Raw genomic sequence first — 21,877 nt, 5'->3', positions numbered from 1 at the left:
ATTATCTGGTAACACAAGTAAAACCAATATCATATGCTTTTCAACCATTTAGTTTGAAATTCATTAAATCAAACTGCATTAAACTAATGAAAAAGCAGGAATTAATAATAAAATTTGTTGTTTGCATCTTCATACTTCAATGTTAAGCATGGTATCACAGTCTCCCATTGTCACCTCTGGTATCAAGAGATTCAAGAATATCCCAAGTAGCAAATTTCTTTCAGGCCTAAATGCCTAGGATACATACTGAACACTGCTCAGCCCTGGTGTCCCTGTACATCCAGAGTGCTGTTGCCAGTGGTAAGACTCCCCAGCACAAGAAGGACATGGACATGCTGGAGAGAGTCCAGCCACAAAGATGATTAAAGGCTTATAGTATCTGTCACATAGGAGGAGGCAGAGAGAACTGGGACTGTTTAGCCTGGAAAAGGGAATGCTCAGGGGGGTCTTATGAATGTGTTTAAATACCTGGTGGGACAAAATAAAGAAGGTGGAGCCAGACCTTTCCAAGTGGTGCCCACTGATGGGATGAGGGCAACGAGCACAATTGGGAATTTCATTTAACTATAAAAAAACCACAACTTTTACTGTGTGAGTGATTGAACACTGGTACAGGTTGCCCAGAGAGGTTGTGGAGTCTCAGTCCTGGTTGATTTTCAAAACCTGACTGGACATAGCCCTGGGCAACCCGCTGTAGTTGACCTTGCTTTGAGCAGGAGTTTGAACTAAATAATCCCCAGAGGTCCCTTCTAACCTCAGAAATCCTGTGAATTTACTTCCATCTCACTGAGGATTATGAAGATAGCCTCCAAGGGTTAGCTAAACAGTGCTGGATCATACAGGCACACTTTACATTCAGTCTCTAGTTTTTGTAGCCTTAATAGCTTTTCTTCCATTACCAGCAAATGCTTCAGAGGTACCACCAGCTGTGATTTGGGTGGTGTATGCTGTTCATTGTTGGTATACAGACTCAGCTTCAGAAGACAAATAAGCTTTCCTTTGGTGTAGTTTCTATGGTTATTAAAAGACTCAATATATGCATCAACAGAAATGATGAGCAATTTTCAGCAACCATCACCAAAGTGCTTCCCCGGCTGGGTTACTCTGTCATGTATTGATCAGGTCTAATGGTGATGTTTTAATTTTTTTTCTTCTACGTAAACAACTTGAAACAGAATTTAAATGCCAAATTCTCCCTTAAATAGTCATTTCCCACTAGGCAAATAATTTCTAATGACTAATTTAATTAATGTACAGGATGGTTTGCAAGCATGAAATTATACTTAATTCTTCAGTAACTTTGTCAGGAAAAGTTCAGTGCAAGGTTTTTGCAAGAAACAAAGACTGATTTAGGTGAGATTTTAACATTCTTTTATCCCTCAAAAGTTATAAACCAAATTTATTTCACAAAATGTGACAGTGTTAGTATTTAATAAAATACTACTGAAAACACAGTGCCAAACCTAGGCTCCTGTACATAATTTTAAACTGAGCAAATAAAGCACTTTATCACAGCAAGGTCAAATTAGCAAATTATTCTCTACTGAACTGGAATTAGATAATCAAACTAATTAAATCCTCAAGTTAATACCAAAAATATCCTATCTTCGTATGTATTCTAAGTGAGTCTAAGGAAGTGGCTACATGTGTGGGTTGCAGATCCTAACTAAAGAATTTTCCCAGAGTTTTTTCACTGAGCAATTTGAATAGGTAAGTGCTTTAATACTGCCAGAAGGCTATGCTCTAGCATCTAAATTACATTTTTAAAGGTAATAACAAAAAAATTCAACAAGTAAACTTCCATGGAGATTTAAACCTTTCCCATATATTTATTCAACAGGAAAAAACACCAACTTTACCAGAAAAATTACCAAAAATAGAAGTTTAGCAGACCTTATTTATTAGACAGTGCCAGGTGACAAGCTCTAGTATTCCAAAAACTACACAATATGGAAGTAATCACTGAGCAAATTTTCCCTCTCTATGTGGACTCACTGGTTGCTGACATAATGGTAATGCATATAAAACATAGTAACCATGCAGAGGTTGCATGGACAGATTTCCATTTCTATAAGCTGAAAATATAAAGGACATCTCCAAATTAATAAAAATGAAGAAGAATGAGCTGCTCAAGGCATAGTGGAACTTGGACACCCTTTCCCTCCCATAGGACGTATCTGCACAATGCAGTGGAACACATTTCCAGGCAAGTGCTGATGAAGCTTGTCTGATGCCAGAAGCAATACACTTGATTCATGTTAGCACCGCCTTGGTGCTCAGGTGTAGCACTAAAAATATGCCATAGATAATTCTCAGTGTGATGTGTTAGTTGTCAGTAACTTTGATAGTCTCAAACTGAAGTGTAGTGCAGAACCAGTACTTGTTATAATGGTGAGTTTTGTATATAAGCTGAGAAAATAAATCCCTATTCCTGGCTGTAGCACATTACATTAAGCACTACTTCTGTTGTTAAAGTAGTGTTGTAGACCTAATGATCCATGTGGTTTTGGCTTCTGAGGTTGAGGTATGGCACTCACTATGTGGAGGAATGAAGCACATCTGGAAAACAAGCATCCACAGGAACCTGTTCTTCTGAGCACACAGAGAATATACTTTGTAAAGCACGGAGTTAAGAGTCCAGACCTCTCCTCAGTGTGCAGGATACCCAATCCATATCTATACGGAACTCTCCAGGACCACTTTTCCTTTAGTAAATACGGCTTCGCTTGAGAGGTCGAAGTTTCACAGAGGAAATCACACTGGTGTCCAACAGAGAGAGACCATATGTTTGCAGGAAACAGATGAAGATCAGTTAATTATTTTAAGAATATTATTTTACATTATTTAGTTTAGAATAAAAGTTTTATTTTCCTTCTTTATGCAGACCTCAAGTGCAAGTATTAAAAAGTCAAATATTCAACTTATTTATACAGCAGCTAAAGGAAGTTAAGGAGACGGGTTATTAACCTTCAATTTTAAATATTTTTGATGACATTGAGGCAGTCTCATACCAAGAGACACAAATTGGGAGCATACAAGATTGCAAATGAGAAGCTTATTTGCTGCTGCTATTCACCATTATTCACTGCTAATCACGGTTCCAGTTAACATTTTTACCACTGAGTTAATTTCATAGAATATTAATCTATAGTTTAAAAAAAGCAAACAGAGTAATAGTTAAATTCACAAACACTTGCAGAACTTTGCCTCTCACTTCCTCTCCTCCCTGTAATTTCACAGAGAGCAGATCAGGGCCAGAAATTTAAAAGAATATAGAATTTTTCCTGAAAGCCAAAATGCCTAGAAACTTCTTTTCAGTCTCCCTCTCTCACCAACCTGATTCTATTTGTAACATGCAGACTAAACGCCTGTCTCAGTGCTTAATGCAAACTGTCATAGCATCACTTCTGAATAAATGAAGACTATTTATTGTGCTTTGCACTTGAGTAGAGCAGGTCGAGCTTGTAGGAAATGGCAGTTCTATCCCAGTTTCATCCGATCAATTTTAAATAGAGTAGAAATGGCAAATAATTGTGCTAAGTTTACAAAAAAAAAAATATTTAAAATCAGTTGTTATTTTCAGATTTGATCAGAAAGTGTGTTTTCTTGTATCCTCTTATTCCTATCATGCCTTGGCCTCCACCAAACAATAACACAAAAACTCCCCTTTGGTTTCCATGTGCTGTGTTTCATTTGCTTTTAAAGCTTTTTAAAATGTCACATGCTGCTTTTCAGACATCTTTCTAATGAAGACCCGAGAAGAGCCATGGAAATATAAAATCCCATAATTGATCTCAACCTAAAAGCATAATTTTAATTCATATGGATGTATTAAACTCTTTTGCCTTTCCAGTCTTCACTGTTGCAGTAGTCCAAGAAATACTGCTTCTATTTTCTCATAGTCATATCCACTCTGTCTACTTGGTTTGGTGTGTTCAGTCAATGTGTGTTGCACTTGCTGCTCTTCTGCCCTGATTCTGCAAATGCGGCCGCCAATTCATTAGCGTTTCATTTGCCGTTCATACAAAACTATAGGTATTCATCCAATTGATATTGTGTACAGATGCAGCTACATGGAGCCCTGCTGAACACAGGGTGAAGCTTCAGCATCTGTGTGCTGCACGCTAATTATCAGTTTCCAGAATGGGGCTGTGCGTAAGCAGCCTAGTTTGCCAGTCTAGTGCTTCCCTTCATTTAAATCTTTCTTAATACTTTTTTATGATATCAATAAATGAGATCATAATTAAAACCTGAGCAGATCAACAGTGCCTTTAGATTTTCATGTGTAATCTCTTAATCCTGTACTAATATTAGACGCTGGTCTTTTTTTCAAATCCTCTGTTTAACATGTCCATGCTAGTTCTTAATTTACTCAAAGATTAGCTTTGGTAAACCAACCCATGAGTGTTTCACAGCAGTCAGCTGATTTCCTTTTCAATTCGTCTTTTACATGATTTATTGCTTGCTGAGAGAGCCTAATTAAATCTAATGGACTGCTGGTATACATCTATTGGAATATTGACATTTTATCACCAATTAGTCTGTGTTCCTTATCTTATTATCTTGTTAGCTGGCTTTATATCACTTTACCTTAAGGATTAGGAAATGTTTCTTCCTCTGTTTTTCAACATACTTGTTTTCAGTTAAGGTGTTAAGTGTTTTTATTTCAAAAATAGAAACTTTACATGTCAGAAGATAAGTATACAGAGGATGAAGATGTATGTAACTGGAAGGCATAATCATCTTAAATATCTTTCTCCTTTTCACCACCTGTATTCTTTCTTTCCAAAATTCATCCCACAGTTTTATATATTAAGCTCCTGTGTGCAAATCTGCTTTCAAGATAGAATTGCTTTCTTTTTTCCAAACCATTTTGCAACAAGAAACTTCTAATATTTTCAACTGTAGTATGTTCCTAAACTGTAATGCACACTTCTTTCATTTGGAGATAGTGCTGCAGAAAAGACTGTCCCCTCCCTTCTTGTACTGAGTGTCTCATACCAGTAGGTTTATTTAGACTTCAGAAGAGTGACCATGTGGCCTGCTGCAGCATTAAAGGCGTGGGGGGCTGCTGTGGGAAGCTTAACCAAAAGCAGTCGTTGTGAGTGTCAGAGCTTCTGTAAGGTTACTTAATACCTATTAACTATCTGTCTCTGCAGCTGGTCGTTAAAAAAAAAAAAAAAAAAAAAAAAAAAAAAAAAAAAAAAAAAAAAAAAAAAAGATGTGCTTGTGCAACACCACCATTTAGATTGTATGGTTTTAATCCCTCATTAAGTATTTCTTACACTTCTCAGAAAAGGAATGGAAGAAAACTAAGCAAAAGTGAGTGCTAAATCAATTTTGGACATCTTGACTGTGTTAATTATACCAACTAAAAAGAAAATAACTCTGCCTGAGACGAAGTAGTGCCTTTTATACACCAACAGTCTTCACCCAACCACTGTGGCCATGTGCAGCCAACTTAGTGGGAACAGACCCTGACCCATGCTCTTTCCAGAGCCATGTCCAAACATTGTCTGGAAAAGAGCGTGTTGACGTAGGATATAACTGTTCAAAGAAGACTGCTAGCAGTCGTACACTCCAGCCAATCTTTGACAAGTAGATGAATTTTCTTACATTTGCTACTATGTATTTATCTGTAGGGGCTTTCTTTGCATAGTTCATCCTTATGCTACAAGATTTAATTGTATTTCACTGATTTAGGTTATAGGTTGAAGAAAGTCAACACTGAAATGTCTGTGCAGAGTAGTAAAAGGGGGACTGTATTACATAAAAATTGGGAAAAGAAAAATAAGTCCAAATGGATTTCTGCAACAAACTGTTATAATAGCACTGATATCAGCAAAATTTAACTATTTTATGTAGGCACGGTCCAATATTTAGCATCCTGATACGAGTTCATAATAGATTATCTCCACAATATCCTTCCATAATATATAATATCTTGCATTTTTGTGGGGCTTTTTGCACACACTGTGATGCTAATTAATGAGGTGCTATACCTATCTACATTTTCTCTTAATTTTTGGTGTAATTATGAAATTATAGAGAATATAAAGCCATTATATTAAATATATTCTGTCATGAGTGAAGTATTTGCTACGTATCAGGAGACTTGCTCACCAAGATATTATCTGTGAACTACAGGATTATTGAACAAAACAGCCTGTAAAAAAAAGATATAAATTAACAGTCTGCACTGTTGTTTACATTAGAAATACATAGTATCTCAGTGATACAAGGAACATTTCTGATGTATAATGACTGAACCAAATAAGAATGATATTTATCAGTGCAGCACTGACATTGTTTTTATTAGTAGATTTAGTCATTGCACTGTGATCTGAGGCAGCTGAGGTGCTAGCACGTTATCTACCTCAGTGTTTCAGGAGGCAATAACCTCTTCCAGGTGTGTATGGAGAACAAAAGAGAGTTTAACCTTTAGATCTTCTGTCCCCCTTCAGCAAAATCTACCAGAGTATGTCTGTCCTTGCTACTTTTACATGTCCTTTGAATTCTGCCCCTGCTGGTGACCACTTGTGTTGATGTATGCTGGTATCTGCCCTACAAATACACTGCAAGAAGAGATACATTCCTTTTGCTTCCAGAGGGATTGGTAAGTCTAAGTTTCCTCCCCGGAATCATGGTACTGGTGGATAAATTTAGGGTTTTCAGGATGAATATGGAATAAACTTTTAAGGTTCCTCTCCCATGAAAAGATATTTAGGATCCAGGGGCAGTGAATATTGTATTCTACTCAGTTGCTGCTGAGACCTTCAAAGCAGCAAAGTATGTTATATTTTGCCTCAGAAGTGAACACAGGATACTATTTTTTTCTAAACAGAGTAACTGATACCTAATGCAGATAAACTAGGGAAATATACAGGTTATTAACATAACCACAAAAGAGGTACCTTACTGAATTACAAGAAAGATTTTTCATATGTGTTTATGAATTTATTTCATAACCTGTTGCACTAATGGGACTGGAATACAGTTATTTGGTTTTGTTCTAGACTTATAGGTGGCTCTGTGCAGATTGTAGTGATCATGGGAAATTAACCGTACATTAAAAATACCATTACTGAATAGTTCTTATGTAATAAAGTAGCCCACTCCATAATGTATTATTATTCTCCTGATGATTTAACAACTTGTATCACAGATGCATTAGATGAAGTAGCAACAGCAGCAGAGATAGTGGCATAAACATCATGCTCCACTGCCTGCTCTGTGCTAAAGAAATTAGAGTGTAGGAGGAAAGTACATAGCATTGCGAGTGCTGAGACTGACAGCCATGGAAGTGATGGAATCTTATGAAATCAACAGCATATAGGATACATACTCACCAATTATGATGGCAGGGCTTCGCTAAAAGGTGGACCCACGATCTTTGCACCCAGAGCTGTTAAGATAGTTTCCAAAAGATCAAGAGCAGCATCTATAGTTTTAAATAGATAATAAAAGTTGTTTGAATCCAGCAGCTCTTCTAACACAATCTCATCCTGTCTCCTATCTGTATGAAGTTTGAACTGTGAAATGTTTTTCCATTCTGGGTTTGGAATATTATTCTCATCTGGCTTCAAAATATTTCGTAGTCACTTCTTGTCAGGGATAACACAGGTCTGTCTTGGTCCTACACGCTGTAGCGAGAGCTTGGTTGATCTCACCATGTCTGTAGCACATGCGTGTAAATATGTGTGCTACTGCCAAATGCAGAGCAAATTCTCAGGAAGACCTATTGGGTAAGTTTTTTGTTTGTTTTCTGAGCAGAATGCAGGATTTATAACAATTGTGTATAACTTACCAGCTTAATTGTGAGGTGCAACAGATTGCATGTTGCATTTATTTTTCCTTAAGCTGGTATGCTGTTCTCTTTTACGTAGGCTGGGCAAAGGGAGGAAAGATTGCTTCTGCCTGGTGCCGTCACTGTAGGGCTTTAGAAGATGTACTGAGAGTGAAAGAGGTCTGCAAAGCTCCTAAGTGTGGAATTCCCAGAAAAAAAAAATTGATAGCCCACAGCACAAGCACTTCAAGGAAAACCTGGTTTTGGTTTTGTTTTTTTTTCCCCTCCCCTCATTTATCAAAAGCTTTTGAGAAGTACCTATGAGGAAATTATCTAGGCAGATCCACCCCAAAGGTGTAGCTGATTTGAGGGTCTCATAGATGTAGCTAGAAGACAATTCCCAGTTCACTGAATTTGTAGTATTACCAAACTGCAAAACCTTGTTGTTTTGATTGTTAAAAAGTTTCTGAATTCATAATAGGTTAAAATCAACTTATTTTTGTACCAACATTGTAATTTCTGTTTGCATTGTTTTTTCTTCTTTTGGGCTTCTAAATTAAAAAAGAGAAAAAATTAAAAACGCTAGAAGCCCTTTATTTAGTTTGAAATTGTCTTTTATAAGCATGGAAAGCCATAAACAAACACAGTACTCTAGGTCAGGTCTTACCTTTACCTTGAAGAGCAGTACAGTATTCTCCTTCTGGGTATGCCTCACTTGTCATGTTCTGGAACCACATGCAACTTTTTCCTTAATGACTCTATTACTTTGTTCAGAGGAACTCTGATCAATTAGCACAACCAATTCTTTCCTTTTTTTTTCTACTCAGATGCTTAAAGAAGAAATTCTTTTTAATAATGTCCAAGATGTACCATTACACTTCATGCTGTTTCTATCATTTAGGTCTTCAGCATCACTTCGTTTCTCCAGTATGATATCCAGATCTTCCCTCTTATCTGTAATATCTTGCAGCTTTGTGTCTACACTATGTTTTAGCAGCATGTTTCTGTGCAGAGGTCATTACTACCGATATTAAATGAGACCTATCTCAAGAATGATTGCTAACAAAAAACACTTGTCATTTTTCTCTAGCTCAATAATTCAATTTTCAGTGCATCTTCACTTCCCATTTACTCAAGTCTGTAGCCACTTTTGTATTCCTATATCAGTCCTCATCTTGTCTGATTTTTTTGCAGATCATAGCTGCACAAGTTTCACAATACTCCTCAAATGAGTAAGAAGTTTTACTGATGTCTTAGCAAAATATTTATTGCTCAGAATTCATCCTTTCATGCAGCTGCAGATTCTATTCCTATCAAAGTATTTATAGCACACCCATCGCCAAAGTCCAAGAAACCCACAACAAGCAGAAAACAAAGCGTATTTACACAAACCCACTCGGAGGTCTGCTGCATTTAAACACTGACGGTTTTTCCTTCACATATATAATATTGCAAAGCACTTAAGGATTATTCATACTTGAATGCCCAAGAAAAGTAAGGGATTATTTCTATTAATTCTTGTGTAAAACAGTAATAAAATTAAATTATATTGACGTATCTCGTTTAGCTTTGTTTAATGCTTGTTTATACCAAGTGACACCTGTGGTCATTTTACAATCGCAGTTAAAATAAGTTCATTTGGACAACACTTTAATAATAATGTGAAGGGAAAATTAAGTTTAAATCTTTAGGTCTATCTTGTATTTTTAAGCTCCGTGACAAAACTGGTTAGGACTGTTTTACAGCACAGAGAGTAATGCTGCCACCTTTTTATGGACAGTCCCAACTGAGAAGCAGCTTTTTTCCCCTTTACTTGGTGACATTTTCTTTTTGGTTATTAAAAATAGAAAAGGACAGCTGCATACTTAGATGTGCATTAACTTCATAAATTGTTAATCCTGCTCACAGAGGGGGGTAGTTTAATGCTGTGGACTGCCATTCAGTGGCTATCATTGTTTCTTAGGTCTGAAATCATGCACATCAGGCAATGTTTGCTTCTCTGAATTGAGCCTATTCTCTCTAAGGGTGTCCCTTGATGCAAGCAAGAGTTTCATTTATTTTGGAAAAAAAGCTCAAGTAAAAACAATAGACATAACTGAAATGACTATCTAGCTTGTGTAGCTTGTGTCCCTGAGCATAAATGACTGGGAAGCAGGTTTGCATCTTCAATGTCAGCACTAGTGCTCCTCCTTAGAGACTGTTAGCACCCAGCTTTTCCCTGAGAGGGCTCTTGCTTTGAGTGGCCCTGTTCTGACACCTCAGCTAGACAAGTGTTAGGGCATCCAGCTCCATGTTGAATGTGCCAAGCAGGATGCTGTGCTCTGCCGCCAGCACCGTCGGCGCTGCAGTGGACCTCTTTGCAGGAGGCTGCTGCCCATTTTCTTACATGGATGCTTCTAAGCAGAGAGAGACAGGCACCACCAAGTGACCTTAGGAACCTGCAGCGGGAGAAAGGGCAGGAAAGGAGCATGGCACATTCCTGTGGATACTTATGTCCCAGTAAAAGCAGGATTTGCAATGGATTTCATGGATTTCATCCTATGTTACTTTTGTTAGCTTTGTCTCTGATCAGCTACTGTATATACTACCATTTCCAAACCTCTTTCACTCATTCACTTCCCAGCCATAAGTTTTGCTTTCATTTTTGTTAAACTAAAATGCTCAATGTACTTAGCAAAGTCTTTATCAAAGAAACGTGAGTGATGGGAACCTTGAAATTTTTCATTGTTTATATGAAAATGAGAGCAGCAAATATCTCTAAACTGTGTTTCAGCTTAGGGGACAACTGAAAGCCATATCAAAAAAAAGATTTAGGTATATACACTGGAACTTAGAACTAAGTCCAAAATGTCATCCTAAGAAACCTGACTCGGCTATTGCTTCACTCTGGAAACACTGACAATCTCTAGCAGAGTTCCCCACTTTCCAGGTTTTTAGCTTTCTAGTGTGCCTGTGCCTGGACCACCTACAGAGGTTGTTCCACAAGGCAGAAAGTATTCATCATCTAAAAATATTGAATCCTTTCCTAGCAGCTATGTTTTAAAAAACACATCTAAGTACACAAACTATAAAGAATGAACTGCAAGAGCAACACAATGGTTGCAATACAGAATATAATCCTAACAGTGTTGTTTGATGATGACCATGAAAACACTTCCAAGTTTTTGGAAACTAAAAGGTCTTAGAAGGTGCTTAAAAGGAGCTGAGAACCTTCAGGTCCACCTGTAACACTGCTGAATATAGGAGCATGTGTCTCCTGCACATATACAGATTAATGTATAAGAATAAAAGATATGAGCTCACTGATTCAAATTCGTGTTCTGATGTGAGCATAGTGAATGACCAGAGCACCTTCATCAGCACTGCTAACATGAAACCAGGTTCACAGCGGTGTAACTCTTCAGAATCTGAGCCCCGCTTTCAGAAATGTATCTATATGGATGTGCCAGAATTTAAATTCTCATTACTGAGGACAACAATAGCAGTAGGAAGCAAAGGAGACAATGACTGTAAAATAATTGCCTGTCTCCACCTGCTGAGGAAAAAAGTGGCATTTTTTGTGTTATATGGATATGGCATATAATGTCTTACCATTAGTCGAAATGTATTTCTATATCTATATTTTCAGTACTATATCTGCATTATCCATAGATACTGTGTAATCCAGAGATACTTTTATTCTGATTACTTTACAATGCATGTTAAAATTATTCCTACTCTTTCCCCTTTTCTCCCTTTTATTCTTTCCTATAAAAACATCAAATAGCTCACACAAATATCATAAAAGTGATATGTGGAACTAGTGGTTCAGTTGTCACAGATATAGGGTGATGTAAGATGTCAAGGATATATTTATAGCACTGGTTGTGTTCAGAAAAATCTGCTGAAATATTTTTTCAGTGAAAGATAGTGGTTTCATCAAAAGCTAAAATATTTTAAGCACATTGATCTACTTATTTTTTCCTAGAAAAAATAATTTTAAGAAGAAAACCAGGTGATTTCCATATGAATTGGAAATTATCTTTGAATTCTTTTTTTTTTACTTATGTAGATTTCCCCACTTTCTTTACATTATTTATAAAAATACAACATCCTACTTGCTGAAACGGAAAAACTTATACCTTAAAAGAAGTCACAGAAATTAAAACTCTCCCTGAGCAAGAGAAGAAACAATTCTGTTCTAGACCTTTATATATCTTTTCAATGTAATGCCCACACTGTGATTATATATTACAAATACCTGTGTTTTCTGTTTTCTTACTATTCTTATACTCCGCTGAGGAGGATAAATTATAAACAAACAAAATCAATGACAAAAGGTTGAAAAGTAAAGCTGAAGAAGCTATTAAGTTTAGTGTGAAGGATGGTCTTTTGTTTTGTTTTTTATGCAATCAACTGTTGGTGGCATGTTTATTTTGGTGGGTTTTTTTGTACAGGGAACTGTTGGTGCTGTTTGTGTCAGAAGGCATTTCGTGACTGGTTTAAAGAACTTGATTTAAAGTCTTTCTCTAAAGAAATAGCACATATAGACAAGATTGTGCCTCTTGCTTTGTGTTAGTATAATCTTAACATAATTCTTAAAGAACTAAGAACACACCCAGCTAGAATAATGAAATAGTGCCATATTGCAGTCACCATTCCGTTTGTGAAGCCTCTAAGCTTGGTTGCGGGGAAATGAAAGGATATATCAGGAAAGGGAGTTCACTCTACACGTTTCCTTTCTCGTTTTGTTTTGTTTTAAATGCAGACAGTCTCTTTCAAAGGAATTCTCAAAAGTTTTTCTTCTGTCAACAGAAGTCCCTGCCAGTGTTCATCTCCTGTCTGTGTGGAATACAGGCAGCTCTAAAGCTCTGCCATTTGTGCATACTAAGGCTAACATGAAATCTAGATCTTAAGTGTGTTACAATATCTTGTATGAAGAGTGTAGGACTCTGTAACAGCATATTTTTCTTCCTCTTTTCCACACTCTTTAAGGCTAATAAAAAACAAATAGGAAGTGATAATTTCATAAACTTTTGACTGCAGTGTGAAAATCAGACACAGTAAACCAGAAGCATCCAGAAAAAAACACACTGAAATCACTGGATTTTCCTTCATCTTTTCCACTAAGGACTTCTTTTGCTTGCCTAAATTTGTCAAGCCACAGTAATACTGTGGAATACCATGCATTAGCAGGCCAGAAATACTAGCAAGAATGTACAAGAGGGACCTCTTTTACAGTCTTATGAGATAAACCTGTTACTTAGTTTATGATCTTGGTTTTTCTTTCTCTTGCCCCAGATGTATTCTATTTTGTAATTGCAAAATAAATTTGGAATTTATTTTGTAAGAAATCAGTGGGATATATTCTAGTATATTATTAGTATCCAGTTGTCATATATTTTCAGCAGTAGATCTTGAAGCATTATATAGGACAGACGACTCATATTTTACAGATGGAGAAACTCAGGCACTGAAACAGAAGCACCCTGACATTCACATTGACATTGAAAATCAGAAGGAAATTACGTTTTTAGACACAAAACCAATTTGTTCAGGGTAAATGCCTTGTATTTGAAAGCTCAATGTACTGCTGAATAGGAAAGATGTACTATCATTGGTAAAGCTTGCTCAAATTAAGCTAGCGTATAAGGGAATCAAAATAGTAATAGTAGAAGAAACAAGTATGTAGGAGGCAAAATATTTCACTATAAGAAGTCTAAGACCAATGAATGTAAGAACAGAGGAGTATTTTGATCTTGGGTTTCTTTTTGGGGAATACAAAAAGTGAGAAGAAAGGGCACACATAGCTCTTTCCCTGACTAATAACTTGCACTTGGAAATCTGAGTCACTGAAGCTACATCATTCACCCCTGAGAGTCCCTATGTACATAGACTGGTCTTTTTTGTCAGCTCCGGATGGTGACGGAAAAGAAGCACCATCTCAGCTGTCATCAGAAGCAGGTTTCAGTTTGGGTCGCTGTTGGAAACTTCCAAATGCAGAACAGCAACTGTTTTTGCAGACTCATGTTGACATCTGAGGCAAGTAATGAGTCTTGTATTCTGAAGGAGTAAATATTCCCAAGCCTTACAGCTATTAGAAGATGTGTTTTCATGTCAACTGCCATTTATCTTTTTATTAATTTTCATGTTTTATGCCTTTTTTTTTTTTTTTTACAACTAAGATATGATAGTTCTTACACGAATGAAATGAAAATACCAATTCATTCAAAATAGGATTATATTCATTGTAAATGATCACTTACTAAAATGCACCAAATGCTGATTTTCTAACTTAGTGACTTTTTCTTCATGTGATAATATTCTGAAGTAGTTATTCCATCTGCTGGTCAATCCTCTGTTGAGCCAGTCAAAGATGGGGAAAAAAAATAAGCAAAGTTTATTAGTTTAGCTTTAATGAAACTCTAGTAAAATGATTATTGACTGTGCCTTTAGTCAAACTGAGGTAGAACTAGTAGTGATAATCAGAATGAGGATATTATTTTCTGTATAAAGTTTTTACTATAAGGTAGGTTACTATCATAAAATGAAAATTTCTCAGGTTTGTTTGGCAAATGAAATTTGATGTAAAAATTTTCAATAGTACTGTCTGTTCACTGTCTCAAAATTATTTTTAATGTATTTTTCCTTCCTGCTCTCATTCTTTTTGTTGCTATGCAAAGCTACAAAAGCCACTCAGATCCTAATTGAAACGTTTTTCAGATAATTTACTGGAATGTAGGATTGTGGTGACATGTGTAAATAAATGTATATTTCTCCTCTGAAATTCTCATACTTTTTCTTGTAGGGATTTTTTTGTTGTTTTATTAAACTCCATTAGGACTAAATTAGATATCAACTATTAATATCTGTATTTCAGTGCTGCAAATATATGTTTTTGAATCTCTCAAGATTTGGTGTATTTTATTGAAAATAAATTCTAAGAATAATGTAAGAAGTGAAATTTTCACTAAATAACACTCTCACCCACTTTAGATAGTCTTCTGTACTCATTCTGTATTCAATTTGCAGGATAGGAGAAAATCAGTCCCTGTTTTATTATTTAACATTTTTATTATTTAAAAACTTTGCAGATGTAGTTAATATTTCAATAAAGAATGAGTTTAAACAAACACATTTCAGTCTGAGCTGCCCATAATTTATTCATTGCAAAATGTAGTAAGTGATTAAATATCTCAGTTATGTATATTGATTGTGTTTCCTGATAAATACCTGAAACATTTGGAATAAGTGGAGGATGAAGTCTTTCTACTCTTTCTAATGCTGGTTTCACCCAGGCTAGTAATCAGAGTCTTCGTTACTTGGTGTCAGGGGTGGAAATGTCATATGTAAATACAACTATTGGATGCAACTAGCAGTAACCTTACAGAAAATATTTCTGTAAGGCATGAGGGATTTAAGGAATAAGTAAGCATTGCAGGCAAGGTCTCTCCACTAAAAAATTGCACGTCATGTTGAGCACAAAAGCAAATTTGAATCAAAAGAGTATATAGTTTCTGTAGGACCAATTTTACAAGCCTAAAGTTTCTCAAAACAGTCGTGCTGTTTATCCCTTGAGTTCTGCTGCAAGAAGATGGGAGGAGTTCCTTGGAAAATGCTAGGGTGAGGCAAGAAAGTGTTGTAGAAGGTCAAGAGGAAAGCATGGAAAAGTCAACCAGGACCTGGCTGCTCCATAGACCTATGTAACTGCTTAACCAAGGACAGAGGAAAGTCTTCTGGCAAATGATACTTTCAGTTATATCCAAATTAAATTCAGACACACTGAGGAAGCAGGGTCTTGTGCTTGAATGGAAATTGCTTATGGATGCTTTTGTTTATATTAAAAGCAACATGGATTTTAAGCTTTAAATGGGCTTGCTTAGACATATGAAGAATTAAATTATATTTCTAAAAAAGGACCTTCGTTTTCCATCTCTTCCATCAAGACTTCAAGTATCTAGCTGTGGAAAATACTACTTTGTCTGCTTTCAGATCATCTGCTTTGTGTTGTTTAAAAACAAAAAGTCGTTTTTGTAGTTTATTGTTTTGACCCTTGTTTCTTAGTCCCTACATTAAATCTCTCATTGTTATGTCAGATTTGGGTTGCTTGTCCTCACATTTAAGGCCGTTGGCTGCCTATTCTCAGCTAGCCCCTATCATTTGCTGTTGCAATGGCAACTTTCAGCTCCAAACAGACCATGGTGACTTTCTCTGTTGCTCACATTCATGTCACCTCTGTTCCTGCTTCTTACTTGGAGAAGGTACCACTAATATCTGCAAAGCTATTGTGTTATTATCCTTCAAAATCCTCCTTAAAACTCTGGTTTTGTGCTGCTCATATAAATTTTGACAAAATATTAGACAGCTGGAGGTCTGAGACAACCAGCCTATCATGCTGACCAATACTGCATTTTCTGGTACTTTTACATCTGTCTGTCTCTTACCATCTGTTGTTTCTTGTCTTGTTCTCAGATTTTAAGCTGCTCAGGGCAACGGTCATCTATTAATTAATGATGATGCAGCCCAACTATATTATGCACAATGTAGCCTATTACTAGACCATATAGTTTGCAAGGGAAATAAAATTAATAGTAACAACCACCTCAGTAATGGCAGTAAATCCTTTTTAGACTTGCCTTTTTATTACATCTAAGAAGTGTCAGAAGAAATTTTGCAATATTTCAAATATTGCCATTAGAAATCCCTGTATGTTTTGAATTTCTAAATGTGACTAGTATAGTCCTGTCTCTTAAATGTTGGCTGTTGGTTCTGCCTTGTCAAAAATGTAGTTTGTTCTGCAAATACTCAGGATTACCATTAAGAACTTCATTGTCTTTACTGTACTGCAGTTGTAATCTGTCTGGTTTCACTCTTTCCCAAGGAGAATTCATTTAATAAATTTAACTGTCAGGTTTTTTTATGTTTGTGGGTTTATGTCATATAGTCATCATATTTTGTTTTTATAGATAAACAATATTTATAGATGTAGATGATTTGCAATCTATTTTAGTTTTGCAGAGGACAAGATGTTATGTGCAGTGAATTAATTATCTTTTACATATTCAGTAATTTTTATTTTACTTAAATATATACTATATCAATAAGATTGGTTTTCTGCATAATGTTGTTTCGTATTTTCTGTAGCTATTTACTTGGAGTGAATGCTTTGGATGTTCCATAAGGCTTATCTAGGAATTAGGATCTAAAGATAGTGTGTTATTATCAGCATGTGTTTTACATGGTTTAGGATGCAATGCACTATTAATTTCATATTGGTTTACTTTATTTTTAATGTACCATACTTTAATGATAAAACAGATGAATGGCACTGCTATAGTTGAAACATTAGTCTGAAATGTACTTCATGCTATGTACAGAGAAGTGAGAAAGACCTCACTGATGTCCATCACTGTTACTTATGGAAAGCTTTCAGCAAACATTTCTGGCCTTTTCACAGAAATTTTGAAGATTGAGATGTTTCTATTATCCCAGGGACCAGCAAGGAAAGGCATAAAACCGTACAAATATAATCTTGAGTATATGCTGAATTACTTCCCTCTTAGTGCTTGAACCCGTAGGATAATTCACTGTGGACTCTTACCCAGATCATATCGTTCACCGCTAGTTCTCAGTAATCAAAAGTAACACGCAGTCTTGATTCAAGTATGCATTTCCCATTGTTTTGCACTTGCTTATTGCCTAAAGTGCTATCATAAGTATCATATAAGCCTGTCAAGATTGTTGGTATCTGAAATATTTCTTTAATGTGAGACTTTTTCTAATGCCAAAGCCAGTGCATGATGTTTTCACAGCTTTCTGCTAGCATGTTTTATACACGTTCTGTAAATTCACTTCGACATTAATTTTTTTGTGTGCCAGTAGGAAAGAAACCTGTAAAATTGAAAGAGCTGGAAGGAAGAAATTAAGATCACACATTTTTAACTAAAGCTATTGACAAAGTAATTGACAAAGTAAAGTAATGTGAGACGATACTAGAAAAACAGAAATAAAAATTACCAAGGAAAAATTTTGGTTAGTATCTGAATTTAAATGGGAAAGCAAGTGACAAAGGCGATGGTTGGTTCTGTCCCTTCTTTATTTATTGTGTTTTCCTGTTGCTCATACTGTTAGAACAAAGTAACCATGATTGAGACCACTGACAATCCCTAAAGAGGAGAGTTCTTACCTATGAGTTGTGAATGAACTTTCTGTAAAAGGAAATATCACAACAAAGAATCTTGAAATTGATTCTTTAATCACTCCCTCTGCTTTAACTCACTTTGGAGCTTCTAAGAGAGAGACAGTGATTTTGGAAGTGACTGAATCCCTGAAGTCCCACTGACTCATAGACCTTATTTGAGATGGCATTTTTTACATTCTGTGTACACATTTATTGAAAGTAAACTATATAAGAATATTAAATAAAAATATTTAATGCATGTGTGTGTCATAAGAAGGCAAGTATTTGCTTCATGTATGTTTCAAATTGCCATAAACCATCACTGAGACGTGCAGTTTCTTCCCTTGAATATTCTTTCCCATGCCTCTGGTGCCTTTTGTTTTGGCACAAGCATTTATGTGGCCACATTGGGAGCCATATCTGACAGCTGAAAAGTTAAAATTAATTTAAGAAAACTGAAATTTGAATGGCTCAAAGATGAGAGTTGCTTATCTGGGTGGAAAGAGATTCAGCTTCACGTTGCCTAAAACTCTGATTAGGGCTTTGCCAAACAGAGAGTTGGTGGCTAAAAGACTATTTCACACTTGAGCAGATGCCCAACCAATATTAATATTTACAAAGCAGAAGGCAGCAGACAGAAATGTGGTTGACAACAAAATGAATTTCCTGATTGAATTACAAATAAATATTTCCTTAGAAGAAAGGTGAAGTGAGTGAGAAGGGGTAAAGATGATATCTGGCAATCTCAGGGGAACCCTCAAGGATCTATATCAGGGATAAACAGGGATATAGAAGTCAGCATCCTTCCCCAGCCCAACAGCTGTTTTCTCTGAATGTGGGCTGAGGACACAGAATAGGAAATAGAACTGAGCCTCTAAGCCCACAGGTTAAGCAATTGTTTGTAGTTTATCCTCTGAATCCTGGGAGGGAGACGTATCTGGGATGTGTTTCTGCAATGCAAAGATGGAGTGATTTTCTTTTTTGTCACTTTTGCCCTTATAGAGCCTTTGTAAGTTGTGTTCTCGGCTTTTAATTTTTTTTCTTCTTGTAACTTAAGCCTGTGTTAGAGGTGATTTCAAGAAAATGGTTAATAACAGCTTAAAGATATTTACATCCTCGACACTGAGATTCTCTAGTAGCACCTACTATCCTGGAGTTGAAAGAATAGGAAGGGAACATTGCTTTTAGCTATGAACTAGTGTAAGAGCTTGAAGACTGGGGTCTGTGTCAAGGAACTCTCTTCCAGTGATCAGCATTAATGAAGTGAACTTTCCGCCAGCACCAGTTAAGGGAAAGAAGCACTGAAGTCTTAAGGGAGTTTATAAGAGCAACATGATCAAATGTTCTGCTTTTGATTATTTTCCTGATTTCTTTTTGTTGTAAATTGTGAACATCACTATAGATCAATGTTATTAACTTTCAGATGCCAAATTTATAATTGGAGGGTAATTTGGAGTTTAACATCAATTAACTGTTTCTTTAAGAGAAAATATTACATCTAATAAGCATCTAATTAGTATTTTTAAAAGACAGAACAAAAGATTTTAGCTCTTAACTGATTGCCCCTGAAAAATAATCAGTCAAAAAAAGCAAATAATGTTAGGTTGATGCTCAGCTCTGTGTGCTACTTTACAGTTTGGAAATGAATGACAAGCACATCTACCAGATGGCGCCAAGATGTTACTGAAATATGACCAATTGGGGCTCTTCACTGTAGCAAGTGAACTTATGGAAGAAACATGCCTTTTACAAAAGTTATTCTCATTTGTACCAATGCATTAATTTCTGAGATTTCCTTCAAATATCAAAATTATTTTAAGTACCTGCATTTTTAGATTTTGGACATAGGAAAAATATTTATTCAGGTGGAGAGAGAACAAATCAACCATTCTACATGTAAAATACATTTGCGTATTTTACATTTGTTTACAATACAATTCTAAAATACAATTGCTTTAATTCTACAATAGCCAAAGCTCTCCAAACTCAAGATCAAGTTTAGTCTTACTGCTACTGGTATAATATTTGTATTTTATTGCTATTACTCTGTTGTTAGTGGAGATTAATATAGCATATGACCATCACTGAAAAATGCAATGACTTAACGGATCTTGCTTTAGGAAGAAAATTCTGTACTGCTTCAGTGAGTCCTATTTCTCCAAATAACTTACATACAAAATGTGAAGCATCTGGTTGACTTTGGAAGTTTGTCTTGTAGGAACTTGTCAGATAACTTTACAATATCCCATTAGCTCGGTTAGACTTTCTAAATTTTGCTTCTGGGATTTTTTTCAGAAGATCTTGCAATCTGTTTGCTAAACAGTGGTCTTTTCAAGGGTCATCAGGAGGGTTGACATCTTTGCAAAGAATTGACCTAGCAATATAGTCCTGTAATGGATAAAATCTGTCAAGCATCATACACAGTGAGTGAATATTGGCAGTATTAGTGATTTCCTGACTTTCAGTCTTTTGATGTTGATTCAGCTTGTATCTTATCTGTTCCAAGCATTTCATCTTCTTCTTGTATCTCCATCAGTGCATTAATGCAGTAGCCATCTCTAACTCCACAAAATAAAAATATAATCTTCAATATTTGACTCTGTAGTTGGATGTGAAAATTATTGGTCTTTCCTGTTATCTTTAGCTTATCTGCTAGGAAAAGACACTTCTCAGAATAACTTCAAAATTTTCAGATTAATATATTTAATAAAAAGCTGTGGACTCGTCATTGTTTTTACAGGAATGCAACAAATTGTCTATGCCAGAATTTCACTGGCTCTCTCCTATTTAAGTACTGTTTTGTCTACCACAAAACCCAGTTGAAAAAATAACAAATGAAAGGAATGTGGTTTTGGGTTTTGTTCAAAACATGATTAGGGTGAAATATCTAATGAATTCAAGCTGGGCACAGGACTGTCATTGTATATCTTCTGTCACGCCAAATAGCAAAAATGCTTCCCTCTCTATATATTAATTAGTCATTTTATGTTGTGAATAATATTAATATTTAAAATACAGCCTGACTGGAAATAAGCAAAGAAATTTTCCTTATTGATTTATTTAACTCATTCTACTATATCCTTTCTAGAATTTAGTTTAACATCAGGTGGTAGTAAATGTGACAGAAAAATATTTTTATATTGTGGTTTGTTTTGTTGGTGTTTTTTTTTTGTTTTTTTGTTGTTTTGTTGTTTTGTTGGTTTTTTTTTTTTTTTTTTTTAATTTAATGCTCCAGGACACTGTCCTGCAATAGAATAGCAATTTATGCACAATTTCAGCTGCAAAAGTAGTTAATCTATTTAAGTTAAATAAATTATAGACCGTTCTTATAAAACTAACTGCTTATCCCAGATGACTATCCTAGATACAGTACATCCCTCTTCTTAGCCTTGAAAGCTAACAATTCCTTGCGAAATACAGAACAACTTTAATAGTAGTTTAACTCTGAAACTGGAGACAAGAATTGAATCAAATGGAGGAGAAGAAGTCAGCTAATGAAATAAATTGATTTGACTTTCTCTTGTCATTGAGACAGACACATTCTGAAGAAAATTCATTATTTTATTTTTCATGAATATCTCTATATATTTGTGTTCAAAATAAACTGCCCTGGAGTTTCAAGGAGTCATCCAGAACAATTCCAGGAGTCATCCAGAACAATTTCTATACTACATAGTGATTTGTACTTCTTATCCCTTATTCTCTGCAGTATCCTATGGTTTCCTGAACAATAAAAATAATTTCAAAGTTCCAGATTGTATACCAGTGATGAAACTTGGAAACACACTGCCACAGATTACTGTGGGGAAGGCTGTGGGGAGTTTTGTACCCAGTGAATAAAGGGAATTAAAAAAAAATGGATGTAAGGCTGACTACTAATGTTGAATTGTTATACCTTCAGTAAAAGGCTTTTTTTTTTTTTTTTTTTTTTT

General features: G+C 35.6%; 1 protein-coding gene across 1 annotated transcript in view; it reads left to right on the top strand.

Moving 5' to 3' along the window:
* Window positions 1-20,019: 20,019 nt before the first annotated feature.
* Window positions 20,020-21,877, top strand: part of KCTD8 (potassium channel tetramerization domain containing 8) — a 13,403-nt gene continuing 11,545 nt past the window's right edge. The window contains exons 1-2 of the mRNA XM_026846965.1: window positions 20,020-20,088; window positions 20,823-20,877. Coding sequence (XP_026702766.1) covers window positions 20,020-20,088; window positions 20,823-20,877 — 124 coding nt within the window. The remainder of the gene's footprint in view (window positions 20,089-20,822; window positions 20,878-21,877) is intronic.

The sequence above is a fragment of the Athene cunicularia genome, assembly GCF_003259725.1.
Source record: "Athene cunicularia isolate RWA chromosome 4 unlocalized genomic scaffold, athCun1 chr4_part1, whole genome shotgun sequence".
NCBI classification, from domain to species: domain Eukaryota; kingdom Metazoa; phylum Chordata; class Aves; order Strigiformes; family Strigidae; genus Athene; species Athene cunicularia.
The sequence above is the reverse complement of the archived record's forward strand: the minus strand, read 5'-3'. Positions and strand labels throughout refer to the sequence as shown.